Below are 14424 nucleotides of genomic sequence, written 5' to 3' on the forward strand. Positions count from 1 at the left end.
CCCAATCACCCTCCAGTCAGTATCCCTTCTACACAGTATTTCACTAATAACAATCTCTGCTTTCTTAAACTTCACCCGTGCTGCATTTACCAGATCCCACACATCTCCAACTATGTTGGTACTTATATCAGCTTGCCTTACGTTGTTGGTACGAACGTGAAACACTACCACCTTCTCCTTCCCCTCCTCCCTCTCTTCTACTTTCCTCAACATCTGCCTCAACCTAATTCCTGCATAACACTCTATCCTGGTACCCTTTCCTCCACACACCTTCCCCACGTGTCTAACGATGGAATCCCCCATGACCAGAGGCTCAACCCTACCCACCTCATTTGATCCCCTCCCCTCCTGGTCAGCCCTATCTTTCCTGATAGCTGCAGAAGCTACTTCCTCCTCCCTTTTCTCCTTCCCATGAACCTGTTCCATCTGTCTTTTCCTATCCTCTACTCTACGTTTTCCTTTCCTACCTTTTCCCTTCCTCCTACTTCCACACATCTCACCAACAGTTCCCTGTCCCTCATCTTCCCTCTGTTGTTCTACCTGGAGTGACTCGTACTGATTTCGCACAGACACCTGTCCTGAATTCTGATCCTGAATAGAGCCCTTAGCCTGCAATCTCCTTTCCCTTAGAACATTAGACCACCTGTCTTCTACAACTCCTCCCTTTCCTTCCCCTCCCTCTTGTACACCTACTGTAACCTGTACATTGTTTGAGGGAGTCCTATCTTCCTTCCTGTCTTCTGTGAGAATCCTAATTATCTCCCTCAAACTTTCCAACTCATCCCTCATACCCCTCAATGCCTCGCTACACCCACAGTAAGTACACTCGCGCTCCTTAGCCATTCTTTATGGGGAAAAAGAAATTAAAAATAAAATAACTTATTTGCAAAAAATAAATGAACGGATGGATATATTGTCTGGGATAGTACACAACAATAAGGTAATTAATATAAGACTACACTACAATATTACTTAGTCGTGCTCTATTTTTTTAATCCTACAACCCCTGACAGGATAAAAACTGCTGTAAATTACTGAATATCGAAAGTAATAGCCTACACAAGAACTACACAATTCCAAACTTCAATTAAGCCTATTCTAATTACAACAACAGTATTTTAGTAAGAGTTTCTACGGATACCTCTACTATACCAGTACTACACAAATATTTTACAATAATAAAATAATCACACTAAATTCTAATAGGATATTACTCGTATACTACTGTACAGTACACTACAGTAATTTTAAACTACTGTCAGACGTATCCTAATTACGATACCGGTACCGAACCGTATGTCACTAAACTAAGCACAACAGAAATGAAATTTGCAAGAACTACTGTACTCATAGATTACCAACGAAGCTAAATGCTTAGACAAATTATTATTAGTATTGCGGTCTAATAGATACACACGAAAAATAACAGGCAGGATACGGCACTATATAAATATACTGTATCTATACTATAATGTATCTACACTACACTACACTGCGTTTGGTTAAATGCTTAAGTATCGGAAGGATTGCCGTACACGAAGAAAAACACGAATATAACTGGCAAGATACTATCTAATATATTATACCTTATCTTCACTACAATTCTACTGAAATGTGGTTATGTGATTATTACAGCTGGTGGATTACTATTATTTTCCCTACTCCACGGGACGGAGAATAAAAGTGTCCTCTATTAGGCCTACCGAAAAATACGAGGTTGTCTACAGTAATTTCTCAAATATTTTTATCAAAACTACTACTACTCCAGGGACTTGAACTGCAATTACTGGGATATATGAACGTTATTATTATTAGCTAACCGCTCATAAATACTGAAAGATCGAGGGAGCGAAATATAAATTACGGATACTTTGACTACCTACTCAGAAGTACAAATGAATGGAATACAAGGTCAGCTGATTTTTATTTATATTTACTTGACTACCGGTACACTACACCCTTTGTTCACGACTGTAGCCAACAATGCAATATTTCAATATGAGGAGCGACAATAATCAATAACAATACAACGACTGTTAACTATACCTACCGTGTAATCTCTTTAACTTCTTTTTAAATGGAAGTTTACAGGCGTATCGTGTTTTTTAATGTAGTTAATTATTACCTTCGCGATAGTTTGAACGGATATCTATACGAAATACCGGAGAAGTTGCTGCAGAAGTTACGGTACTATTCCTTATGATAATCTTTGTAAGTATAACCAACGAACCTACAGATATTTACAAATATTTTTAAAGTTAATAATATTACCTAAAGTATTTCCTAAACCTAAATTTGAAACAAGGTACACCTAGCTAGCCTACTTAACCTAGAAAACGTAATTTACTGAATACCAACTGTATTACTTGTTACAAAATTTAAATAAATCTCACTACTCCCAATTTCTACCAACAAGCACTAAACACCACTATATAAAAAGCACTAAATGAATCAGATATACACAAAATTTAGCTATTTCAATAGGTTTTCACTACTTAATTACTACAATAATGCAAGAGCTCTCTCAACAGCCAACCGTTCTCAAGCGCATCCCTAATTTTCAGGAGGCAGTAAATCTGAAATGTACCTATGAATCATCCCCTGAATATTAAAGCAGTAAGGGCCTAATCCTGAAATGTGGCTACAGTTGGCAGAGAAGGATGCAAAGGACATTGTACTATTATACTGCCTTACATGGTTAATGAAATCATTATCATGTAGCATCATACCTTTAAGTACATCGTTTACTTGAGGTTGTGGAACATAAACCAAACCATTGTGGTAACACGAATGAAAATGTCCATTTATAAATTCAGCAGCAAAATGCCATGCTTGGCAGTACATACAGATTTCATTTAATAACCCTACACTGAATTATTCAATGTAAGTTTCATAATAAAGTACTTTCTGAAATAGAATAGAATACCCTGAGATGGATTTCTTTGTTTCTTGCTTATTAGAACCAACATGACTGAGCTCGATAACTGCAGTTGCTTAAGTGCGGCCAATATCCAGTATTCGGGAGATAGTGGGTTCGAACCCCACTGCCGGCGGCCCTCAAGATGGTCTTCTGTGGTTTCCCATTTTTACACCAGGCAAATGCTGGGGCTGTACCTTATTAAGGCCACGGCCGCTTCCGTTCCACTCCTAGCCTTTTCCTGTGCCATCATCACCATAAGACCTATCTGTGTCGGTGCGACGTAAAACAACTGTAAAAAAAGAAGAAAAAAAGAAAAAACTGACATGGAGCAACAGCTAACATTCTGGTGATAACTTGATTTCACAGAGCCATCTGTCAGACTAACATAGAAAGATTTGCATAGACAACTTTCATAGTGTCATCTACTAGCGAATTAAGTTAACTGCAATGAGCTAAGCATCGTATTATTAGAATAAATGACTATTTTATGCAAATAAAGGACTTAATGAAATAAATAACATTTTTCTAGTACGGTAATCTGAGATGGGGATCTTTATTTTGATGTATAATAAATAGGTGTTGCTACACTTTCAAATTATCTATATATATACTGTATACTGTAGATTGTTTACCGACTGTAATCTTATAACATTAGTATGTTCCATTGTTCTTGTAGGGACTGTGTCACAGATTTTAACCAAAAGAAAGAATGACTTCATGACATCAGGGTTCAAGAACTGGAAGTTTATGTCTGTGAACTTGTGGGGTGAAAATCCAGTTGGAGTTTGGCAACTTAGAATCATTAATCACTCAAATATGAAAGGACAGCTACTATCTGCAACATACCAGTTTTTTGGTTATCATTCTTAGAGGGAACAGTAAGTTAGCATGAATTCTGAAGTCTATTTAATAACAACGAAGATGAAGCTGATGATAATATAATATAGCTTGTACTCTTTAATAAGTCTAGTGATTGCAATTAATTGGATATATCACCTGTGTATTTGCAGAACTTTTGAACTTTTGTTAATATTATTTGTTACTTGTATTTGACACAATCTTACAGTAGATATAATGTTCATTTGTTACTCACCTTTCTTAAAATAATGTTGCCAGATAAATACAGGAAAAGGGAAGAAGCATACTTACATTATTCCACTGGGATCAATTTACCCTTGTGCGTTTGACCTATGTTCCTAATCTTTTACCACTTATATTTGTTTTTATCACATTTCTTCCCTCTTCCTGTATTTATACAGCTTTCTTCCTATCCTACACTTCCTACATCAACATCAACTTCTATCAAGATGCCTCCTCAATGAGTGTTGAACTCCCTCCTCCTGATGAAGTTGGGAAGCAGAAATGAGTTTGTTAAGTCCAAAGAAGAGATGTATGTAGAAGAACTGTGATTGAAGAGGAGGAGAGTTATCTGTAGAAACTGTCTTACTAGAATTTTGTTGTTGTAATTAGGGTAGGCTTAACTGCAGTGTATTCCTTTCAGTATTCAGTAATTAACAGCAATTCTTATCCTGTTAGGGTGTTGTAGGATAAAAATAGAGGACAACTAAGTAGTATTGTAGTGTAGCAGTATATTAATTACCTTATTATTGTGTAATTTTTGTGTACTATCCTAGACAATATTACTTTCCTTTTTTTTGCACATAATTTATTTTATTTTTCGTTTTCTTTTCATTTTTCTGTAAAGAATGACTAAGGAGTGCAAGTGTAGGAACTGTGGGTGTGGCCAGGCATCAAGGAGTATGAGGAAGAGTTGGAGAGTTTGAGGGAGATAATTAGGATTCTCTCAGAAGACAGGAAGGAAGGTAGGCCTCCCTCAAACAATATATAGGATACAGTAAGTGTAAAAGAGGGATGGGAAGGAAAGTGGGGAATTGCAGAAGACAGGTGGTCTAATGTTCTAAGGGGAAGGAGATTGCAAGCTAAGGGCTCTGTTCAGGATCAGAATTCAGGACAGGTGTCTATGAGAAATCAGTACGAGCCACTGCAGGTAGAACAACAAAGGGAAGATGAGGAACAGGGAACTGTTGCTGAGAAGTGGGGAAGTAAGAGGAAGAGATCAAATGAGGTGGGTAGGATTGAGGCTCTGGTCATGGGGGATTCCATTGTTAGACATGTGGAGAAAGTGTGTGGAGGAAAGGGAACCAGGATAGAGTGTTATCCAAGAATTAGGTTGAGCAGATGTAGAGGAAAATAGAAGAGAAGGAGGAGGAAAAGGTGAAGGTGGTAGTGTTTCACGTTGGTACCAACAATGTAAGGCAAGCAGGAATAAGTACCAACATAGTTGGGGATGTGTGGGATTTGGTAAAAGCAGCACGGGTGAAGTTTAAGGAAATAGAGATTGTTCTCAGTGGAATACTGTGTGGGATGGATACTGACTGAGGATTTAAATGAGACTATGGAGTGGGTTTGTGAGAAACTGGGAGTGAGATTTCTAGATCCTAATGGGTGGGTATGAGATACGGATCTGCGCTCAGATGGCTTTCACTTAAACTGCAATGGTACGTATAAGTTTGGGTGGGTGGGAGAAACGGATCTGTGCTCAGATGGCCTTCACTTAAACCGCAGTGGTACGTATAAGTTAGGAAATTCGTTTGGAGGTGTTATAGGGAGGTACATTCAGGGAAACGGGGTGGTCCAGGGAGCGGTGGTAAGGGTATAGGGATCTGGAAGTCAAGTAGGGATGGCATAAAAGTGTTATTGTTGAACTGTAGAAGTATTGTAAAGAAATGAATAGAATTAAGTAATTTAATAGATATATACTTATCAGATATTGTAATAGGAGTTCAATCATGGCTGAGAAATGATATAATGGATGCAGAAATTTTCTCACGGAACTGGAGCGTGTATCATAGAGACAGGATAGGAATGGTGGGAGGGGGAGTATTCATTCTGGTGAAAGAAGAATTTGTAAGCTACAAAAAAGTTAAAGATGAGACACATGAAATTCTAGGTGTAAGGCTCATTTCTAAAGATAATAGGCAACTTGATGTCTTTGGAGTGTACAGACCAGGAAAGGGTAGCAATGACACTGATTCAGAATTAATTGATAAGATAAACAACTATGTGGGAAATGACATGAAAAGGAATGTAATTGTAGCAGGAGATCTGAATTTACCAAATGTCAATTGCGAAAGTAATGCGAACGACAGGAAACATGACCAACAAATGGCAAATAAGTTAATATGGGAATGACAGCTGATTCAGAAAGTGATGGAACCAAATGGAGGGAAGAATATCCTAGATGGGGTGCTGCTAAAAACAGTTGAGCTCTATAGTGAAACTGAAGTAATAGATTGTATTAGCGATCATGAAGCTGTTTTTGTCATAGTTAAAAATAAATGTGTTAGAAAGGAAGGTCTTAAAATTAGGACTATTAGTCAGTACCATATGGCTGATAAAACAGGTATGAGGGAGTTTAAAAAAAGTAACTATGATTGGTGGAAAATGGTAAATAAAAATGTAAACAGACTCTGGGATGGGTTTAAAGCAATTGCTGAGGAATGTGAAAACAGGTTTGTGCCTTGAAAGGTGGTAAGGAATGATAAAGACCCACGTTATTATTATAACAGAGAAATAAAGAGACTAAGAAGGAGGTGCATATTGGAAAGAAATAGTTAAAAAAGGGTGTGGAAGTAAGGAGAAACTGAATGAACTTACTAGGAAATATAATCTAGCAAAGATGTCAGCTAAGGATAACATGATGGCAAGTATAATTGGATGGAGTTATGCATCAATAGACTAAGTGCCATTTGATGAAAATTGAGATTTTAGCTCTATCTTATAGAGGGAAGCTTGAACTACTTATAATAAATTCCCCACTATCTTACAAGATGGCATTAGTTGTCAGTAAACTGAAAACCTAAGTGACATAGCAGGAATCAGTTAAACTGTAAATTGAACCAGTAGACTGTACGACGTTCCATTTTGCATCATTAGACCAAGCACCTCATTCCTCATATTGCATCATGGATGACAGCGATGGGGCCCACGTTTTCGGTAGTGCTAAGTTATTGATGTGGTGATACACTGAGTGGGTTATCAAGTGACAAAGTTGAGCAATGTATCAAGGACTTCCGAAAGTAAGGAGAAGGACAATGCTACTAATGCAGCTTGCTAAAATGGTTACGTTGGAGGATCATTCTAGAAGAACTTTCTAAGGTTAGTATCAAAATGAGATTGTTGTACGATATCTAATACGGTATTCTGCAATGTAAGTAATATTTCTGTATCAATATATTTATTTGAAGAAGCTGCAAAGGCTTCACTGTAACATTGTTTTAATATGTTATGCTGGGTAATACACGCCAAATCAGTGAATTCCAGATCAGAATAATGAATGCAGTGACTTTGCAGATATCTAGCGTGCCCTCAAATCTCATCAGTGTTTATACACTGCAGAGGACTATGTAAACGTAATGAGAAACTGCAGGCAGAAAAACCCCATTGTTGATTGCCAGATGGAAGACACGTCTTTCTTCAGTTCAGCAGAACTTGAAAAACTGATTGTGAATTGGGAAACAGATGTCCTTGGTTGCAAGATAAACTGGCAAAAACTAAAAGAAATCCAGTTCTTGAAATCACAGCCGTTCAGTATGTATTTCAAAACTAAATTTGATGGTGAATATATGGAAGTAAATCTAAATACATCAAGACAGGGCCTACCATGGGAAACTAGAGTTTCTTTTAATGAGGCATTAATATCTTTGTGACCAAACAGAAAACCTATCTCTGAAGCCGAACTTGGAGACCTTAAGTCGCTGATGCCAAAAATTTTACCAGAGACTTCAAGGAGATTCTGACATTGCGGACAGCATAGATGGATTCAATAGAGAACCTGATTTCGAGATTGAATGAACTGAATTACCTGTCCAGTGTCTTATATGAATTTATGGGAGCAAATATTTTAATCACATTTCCTGTTCCTGTTCTGTTCGACTGAGATAAGTAATTACAATTCTATACTTTCTTTCAGAATTGCTTTATTTTTCTTGGAATAAGGTAATCGTAACCGGATCATACTGGACTCCATATCCTTTACTTAGTTTAAGGGACTGCCATTATAATTATGATGATGATGGTGATGATGATGCTTGTTTAAAGGGGCCTAACATCTAGGTCAACGTCTCCTAATGGTATGAGAGACTGTCATTCTACTTAGCAACTAATGTGTGTCTAAAGCAGAACAAAACTTATCCATAGGCTTGAAAATATCACGTCAGTACTGTACTCTCAGAACATAATAGGCCTATTGTGAAGGAAAATCCATAAAGAAATATGCATTGCATTTTATAGACTACAATGTCTCACTTCTTACCATTTGTATTTGACTCAGATCAGTTGAAATTCATCAAATCAATAAGTGGTTATAGCAGTGACTTTAGGGCATAGCTCCCTTTCTAATGTTTCCCCATCTAAAACTTTAATAATGTGCCGGAGTTGTAGCGCATCTCGTGATGGTTCAAGCACTTAGTGCAGTAGGAGATTCAGGTTTTAATAACGACTGTGGTCACATATTTTTTGAAGTCTTACTCAGTAGATACTCAACAGTAAGGGGTTATCAGTGTAGCATTGTGATGCATTATTCGCATGTGAGAAATACCTTAAATTGCATCAGTAGACTAAGTGTCATTTTTTCTAGAAAATCTATAAACTGTGAGTATGAAAATCTTGAAATTTGGACATCTGCTTTGAAGTGAACATTGCTCGTAAGTGTACGTACCGGCTCTGTGAAGATAAGACTGGACGTCACATGTACACTATGGAATTATTGTGTGTAGCATAATGGACAATGCAGTGTAGCCTACCTACTGTACTGTATTGTGTTTCCTTGTACCGCACTGGATAGAGATGATGTTACTGTATCCACTATTATGTTCTATGTATTGGCTTTATTTGTGCCATGGATGAAACAAAGTGGTCGTTTACTTCTGTAAGAAGTTCATGTTATGTTTGAATGTTTAAATAAAGGTAATTGTAATGGTAAGACAGAACATAGTGTATTGCATAGTGGAGGTGTACATTGGATACAATTTGATACATAAACCAAAAAAAAAAAAAAAAAAATTGGCGTGAATGTGACTCAAACAACGGCGCGTCCACACAACCAGCATTTATGGTATTACCTCGTCTCACTGAGCTAATGAGACAGCTCTGGCAGAGCGCCAAGTTCATGCGACCTGTGCTTGGCCATGCTGCACGCCATTACAGCATTGCCAGAGCCTCATTTCTTAACTCGCATTTCTATTAAACCCATTGGTGGGACTAGGTTTTGCAAGATAAACTTTTGTCGTGAATTTTGACAAGGAACCACATGCCGACCTCCACGTTCGGCATTTTTTGTTCACCGTGTAGATTGTATTTTAACATGTGTATATCTTTGTTTACTTGCCCAATTTTGGCTGATGATGACGTCCGAGATGGCTTTTGCGTTAAGATTTACGTATACTAGAAGGTTGAGGCGAGGATATATCAAAGTTTCCCCTTGTTTGACCTTCACACCACGGGTATAGGATGACTCCGAGATACTTCAAATTCTTTTCAAGCCAGTAGTCGATATGGCAACTAGCAGCGCATGTGTTTCTGAACATGAAGAATTGTGAGATGCCTAAGTGTCTGACTGACTTTACAAATATTATGAATCTGTATTTTAACTTGAAAATCTGAATATCTGCATTTAACATGAAAATGATGAAAATTAACATTCATTAAATAAAATACACACTCGTCGAACCTTGTACTCACACTTACTTGTTACCTGCTTACTTACACATACGTTATTTGAAGGGCGCCAGCTGCCACTCAGTGCAGCAATAATAGAATGAGACTCTTGACTATCTCTAAGGTGTGGGGTAATAAGCTTACTTTTGACAACATACCATATAAGTTCTGGGAAAAGGAGATTGGCGCTCGGTTTCCCCATTAATTTTGAGGTTAAGATATTTTACTGTCAAAGAAATGAAACTATGAATTCGTTTGATAGAACAAAATATATTCTTTAAATAATATATAAAAAATAGTGAGTCTTGTTGCGATAAAACAGATGAGAATATGAAATTATGACATTGCAACTGAAAGAAACTAGGCATGAATTTGAATTCTTCTTGACCGGACATTTAACACTTTATACGAAATCTTTCCCTCACTGATTCACTTGACTGTACCTTCAACACTTTTAGTGTAATTACGACGTATTCCTTTGATCTGGTGTTTACTGTAGATGTGTCACGCCTAACTTGGTGATACATCCTTGTGACTGCTTCTTCTCCATATCATCTGACTTCTTTGTAAGTCAATATGGTATTACCTCTTGGCAGGTCCAGGGTTGCCCTCTCTGACTTCATGGTAAGCCCTTGCGTCCGTGTCTTCAACTAAGTGACGGACCAAGTTTGGCCTCACTCTCTCAATGACCAAAGAATAATGGCTCACTGAGTCTTCTCCATCTCTCGTTCACACTCGTTGACTGACCAACTAAGGCGTCTTGATCTAGTAGACTTCTTCACTGTACTGCTTCCGTTTAAGTAATGACTGACGCTACAATATGCACCCACCTTATATAGACGTTGGTTGACACAGCTACGTAATCTCCAGAAATAACAATGACATCCTCCCACCTACGCGACAGATATTACATACAGTGGTGAAATAGCCCGGCGCGGCTGACTCTCTGAGCGCATATTCTAAAAGCTCACGATGACGTAGCCATGACTTAGCGATGACTTGGCAGAATCGCCAGTGGTATAGCAATATAACAACGTCACTTCCACATCTGGTACATCGAAACTCTCACTGTACAGGTATTTAATGATAATCTACACATACGTATATATGCATACATCTAAGTACAATCTTGCAAGCAACAGGCATTGCAAAATCGAATTAAATAAGACTGATAATTACAATAATAGTAACAATATCACAGATAACATAATAATAATAATAATAATAATAATAATAATAATAATAATAATAATAATAATAATAATAATAATAATAATAAAATACAGATAAAATCATACAATAATAAAAATACAGATATCCTCTTGTAACAGAATATGAACCGTTACAGAATTAGTGAAGTTAATTAACAGTGTTTTAGATAGTGATTCCGACAATAGTACAAATGAAGATCTTCAGGAATTAGAAGATGATAATTTGTGTGAGGAAGTGTTGAGTGTAAATAGTGTAAATGATTCAGGAAATGTATACATCACTAGTGGCTCAGAGAGCGATGATGAGCAAAACTTTCGCGCCAGGCCTCTACAACCAAAATGTGTGAAACAGGATGACTGGGTGTGGATAAGTGGAGATAATAATCCTATCATTCACCCTTTCACTGAGTTTTTATTTCAGAAATATGCGGCCACAGCTCCATCAGAGCTCTCCGTCTTTTTAGACTATATGAACCCATTGTTTTCTGTAATTGCTACAGAGACAAATAAGTATGCTCAGAAACAACTTCAGATGAGAAGAGGAAAAAGTAAAAAGATGACAAGAAATGGTTTAAAACAACGGAGGATAAAATAAAGGAGTACTTTGCTTTGTGTATCCTGATGTCCCAGGTTTGTAAACCTTGTATCCAGTTATAATGGAGTAAAGATAGGTGTATTGAAACTCCTAACTTTTCAGAAACAATGAGCAGGGAAAGATTTCTCCTCATTTCTCATTTCCTACACAGTACACTTCACTGATGACGTTTCAAGTGATGCTAGTGACAAAATGAGGAAAATTATTTCTATAATTTTGCACTTCTTGGACACATTTTCTTTGTTGTTTGAACTGTCAGGAAACATCGCCTTAGACGAATCCCTTACGAAATTTTGTGGCAGGCTGCCGTACATACAATGTAATCGCAGTAAGAGGCCCAGATTTTGCATGAAAATATATAAAATTTGCGATGCAAATACAGGCTACTGCAACACCTTTCGTATATATACAGGAAATGATATGATTGACCCTTCCTTACCTGCGAGCACTGATGTTGTTATGAGCATGTGTGAACATTTGTTCAACAGAGGTCGCATTCTGTACCTTGACAACTGGTACATGTCTCCAAACCTTTGTAAAAAGGTTATTAAACAAACAAATATTGTAGGAACTGTCAGGCCCAACAGAAACATGCCACCTGATATTTCATCTAAAGTACTACAAAGAGGTGAATACAGAATGCGGTCGTTAAACAGCATTTTGTGCCCCAAATGGAAGGGTAACTAAGATGTTTATTTACTTTCTTCAAAACATACAACAGCAAATATTACATCAATGAGAAAACTCAGGGGAAAGCACAGACAAGTGCCACAGGAAGAAGTAAAGGAACCAAAACCGGACCTTGAGTACCAAAATGGGATGAAGGGAGTAGATTTACAAGACCAGGTCACTGCCCTTTTTCCCATCCTGAGGTGAACAGTCAAAGGATATAGAAAACTATTTTTCTATCTTCTAGATATTTGTCTTTTCAATTCCTTTGTAGTGTACTCTACTTTCTCACAGTCGGAGCACAGGAAACCCTACTATACAGACTTCCATGTGACCATAGCGACACAGTTACTTGCGACCGTGCAGCTGCCTGATTACAAGGTCAGCGGACGACCTTTACCTAGTGCAACCCCTCTTAGGCTACAAGCTTGAAACTGGGCTCATTTTCCCATGCATATCCCTAGTACTGAAAAGAAGAGCCATCCCTCTAAGCGATACTTTGTGTGCTCAAAACAAAAGAAAAGAAGTGAGACAATGTGGCAGAGCAAGATGTGTAAAATTCCACTACATCTCCCTGATTGATTTGAAATCTATCACACTAAAACATCGTTTTAGGTGAGTACATGCATTCATTCACCTAATGACAAACGTTCAGGTTAATATCTTGTATTGTTCTCTTTTTACAATATATTTTCCGTTGTGTTGCACAAACAACTTCTCCACTGGGATTTAAATCTGAGTCAGTGTGACACTCAGGGATATTTACACGAGAGTCCATTGGGTAAAGAAAAAAGTGTAGAATGTTACACAATAGGATAAGCAGATTACAGTATTTTATATTATGTATTTTTCATATGTTCAAGGGACAAAATACATACAGAGAATTTACATTTAGTAAAGTATCCCTACATACAAATTAAAAAAAATCATAATGTTTATTTTCCTACACTTAAGGAACAAAATACATACAGTGAATTTGAATTTACTGAATTATCCCTACATAAAAATCTAAAAAAATAAATAAAAATACAGTAGGCCTACATATAGTGTAATCCTTTGTTAAATTACTGCATTCAAAATGCTGTTTCATTTTCTATAGCCTCTAACTTTTTCTGGCTAGTCCTGATTGTCCAAAATAATCATTTATCTTTTTCTAAATAAAATTCTTTACAATTGTCTTTTCAATATGTGCTTCAAATTGAGATACTGAACTGAGTCTCTCTTTGTCTGTTTTCCTTAAAAAGTAATGCTTTTACTTCCTCACATCTTCAAGAGCTTCATTACTTGCAAGTGGAGGGTAGTCCAGATTATCATCATCTTCATCATCATCATCATCATAATCATCATCATAATCAGAATCATTACCATTATCATCATCATCATCACCATAATCATCATCATCATCATCGTGTTGCTGACTGCTCCACTATTCACCACCACCAAACTCTTCCTGATGAAGATCTTGTACAAGTTCACTGATATCGAGTGATATGTGTTGACACATCTTCTGTGCATCATTAGTGACATAATCCTCAGATTCAGCAGTCACATATTGTAAATCATGAAGATCACCTTCGTTGTCCTCATATCACTGGACACTGTCATAGATGGCTGAAGGTAGGTTTATCCTTCCAGTTAAATCCAGCTTTTTTTGATGCAGTTGCTGACTGTAGTGAAAGAGACTTGTCTCAAGCCAGAAGATATCAACAGAATCGCATCCAGTACAGTAACACATTTTGCTAGCTTATCTGCAGGTTCAAGATTGTCCATTTGAGACCAAATGTGTCTCACGAGGGGAACCCACCAAGTGTAACAACCCGATTTGCCAGAAACTTTGCTCAGTGAGGAGTCGAAATAAGCGAACATATGTTTTGGCTTATCCGTAGGCACTCGACCGTTTCTGAGAAAGTGGCGGTCGAAGTTTCCAACATGCTTTACATGCCTATTAGTGCGCAGCGAGTTGAACTGATGTGGTGGCACAATGGCTTTTGCCACAGCTTCACAATTTTGCACACCATGTTCAAATCTTGATGAACTGTGTTTTTTGTGTTTCATTTATTTACTTTTGTCCATTGACGATTAATATATTATCTCTGATTCCAGTACTTTACTTGTATCATTTATATATGTAAGAAAACATAAAGATCCAAGAATACTGCCTTGAGGAATTCCCCTCTTAATGATTACAGGATCTTTAATGTAGTCCAATGACACTCATTTTTGCTAGTAGTCTCCCATGATCTACCCTATCAAATGCCTTAGATAGCTCAGTCATGATGCAGTCCATTTGA

The 14424-nt window shown here is 37.3% G+C and overlaps 1 protein-coding gene across 2 annotated transcripts in view; it reads left to right on the top strand.

Annotated features, from left to right (window-relative positions):
- LOC136880077 (furin-like protease 1) overlaps positions 1-4048 on the top strand; it is a 174979-nt gene extending 170931 nt beyond the window's left edge. For both annotated transcript variants that reach the window (XM_068229113.1, XM_068229114.1), the window contains one exon: positions 3597-4048. In XM_068229113.1, the coding sequence (XP_068085214.1) occupies positions 3597-3790 (194 nt within the window). In that variant the 3' untranslated portion in view covers positions 3791-4048. The remainder of the gene's footprint in view (positions 1-3596) is intronic.
- Positions 4049-14424: the final 10376 nt, after the last annotated feature.

This window comes from Anabrus simplex, chromosome 1 (assembly GCF_040414725.1).
Source record: "Anabrus simplex isolate iqAnaSimp1 chromosome 1, ASM4041472v1, whole genome shotgun sequence".
Taxonomy (NCBI): Eukaryota; Metazoa; Arthropoda; class Insecta; order Orthoptera; family Tettigoniidae; genus Anabrus; species Anabrus simplex.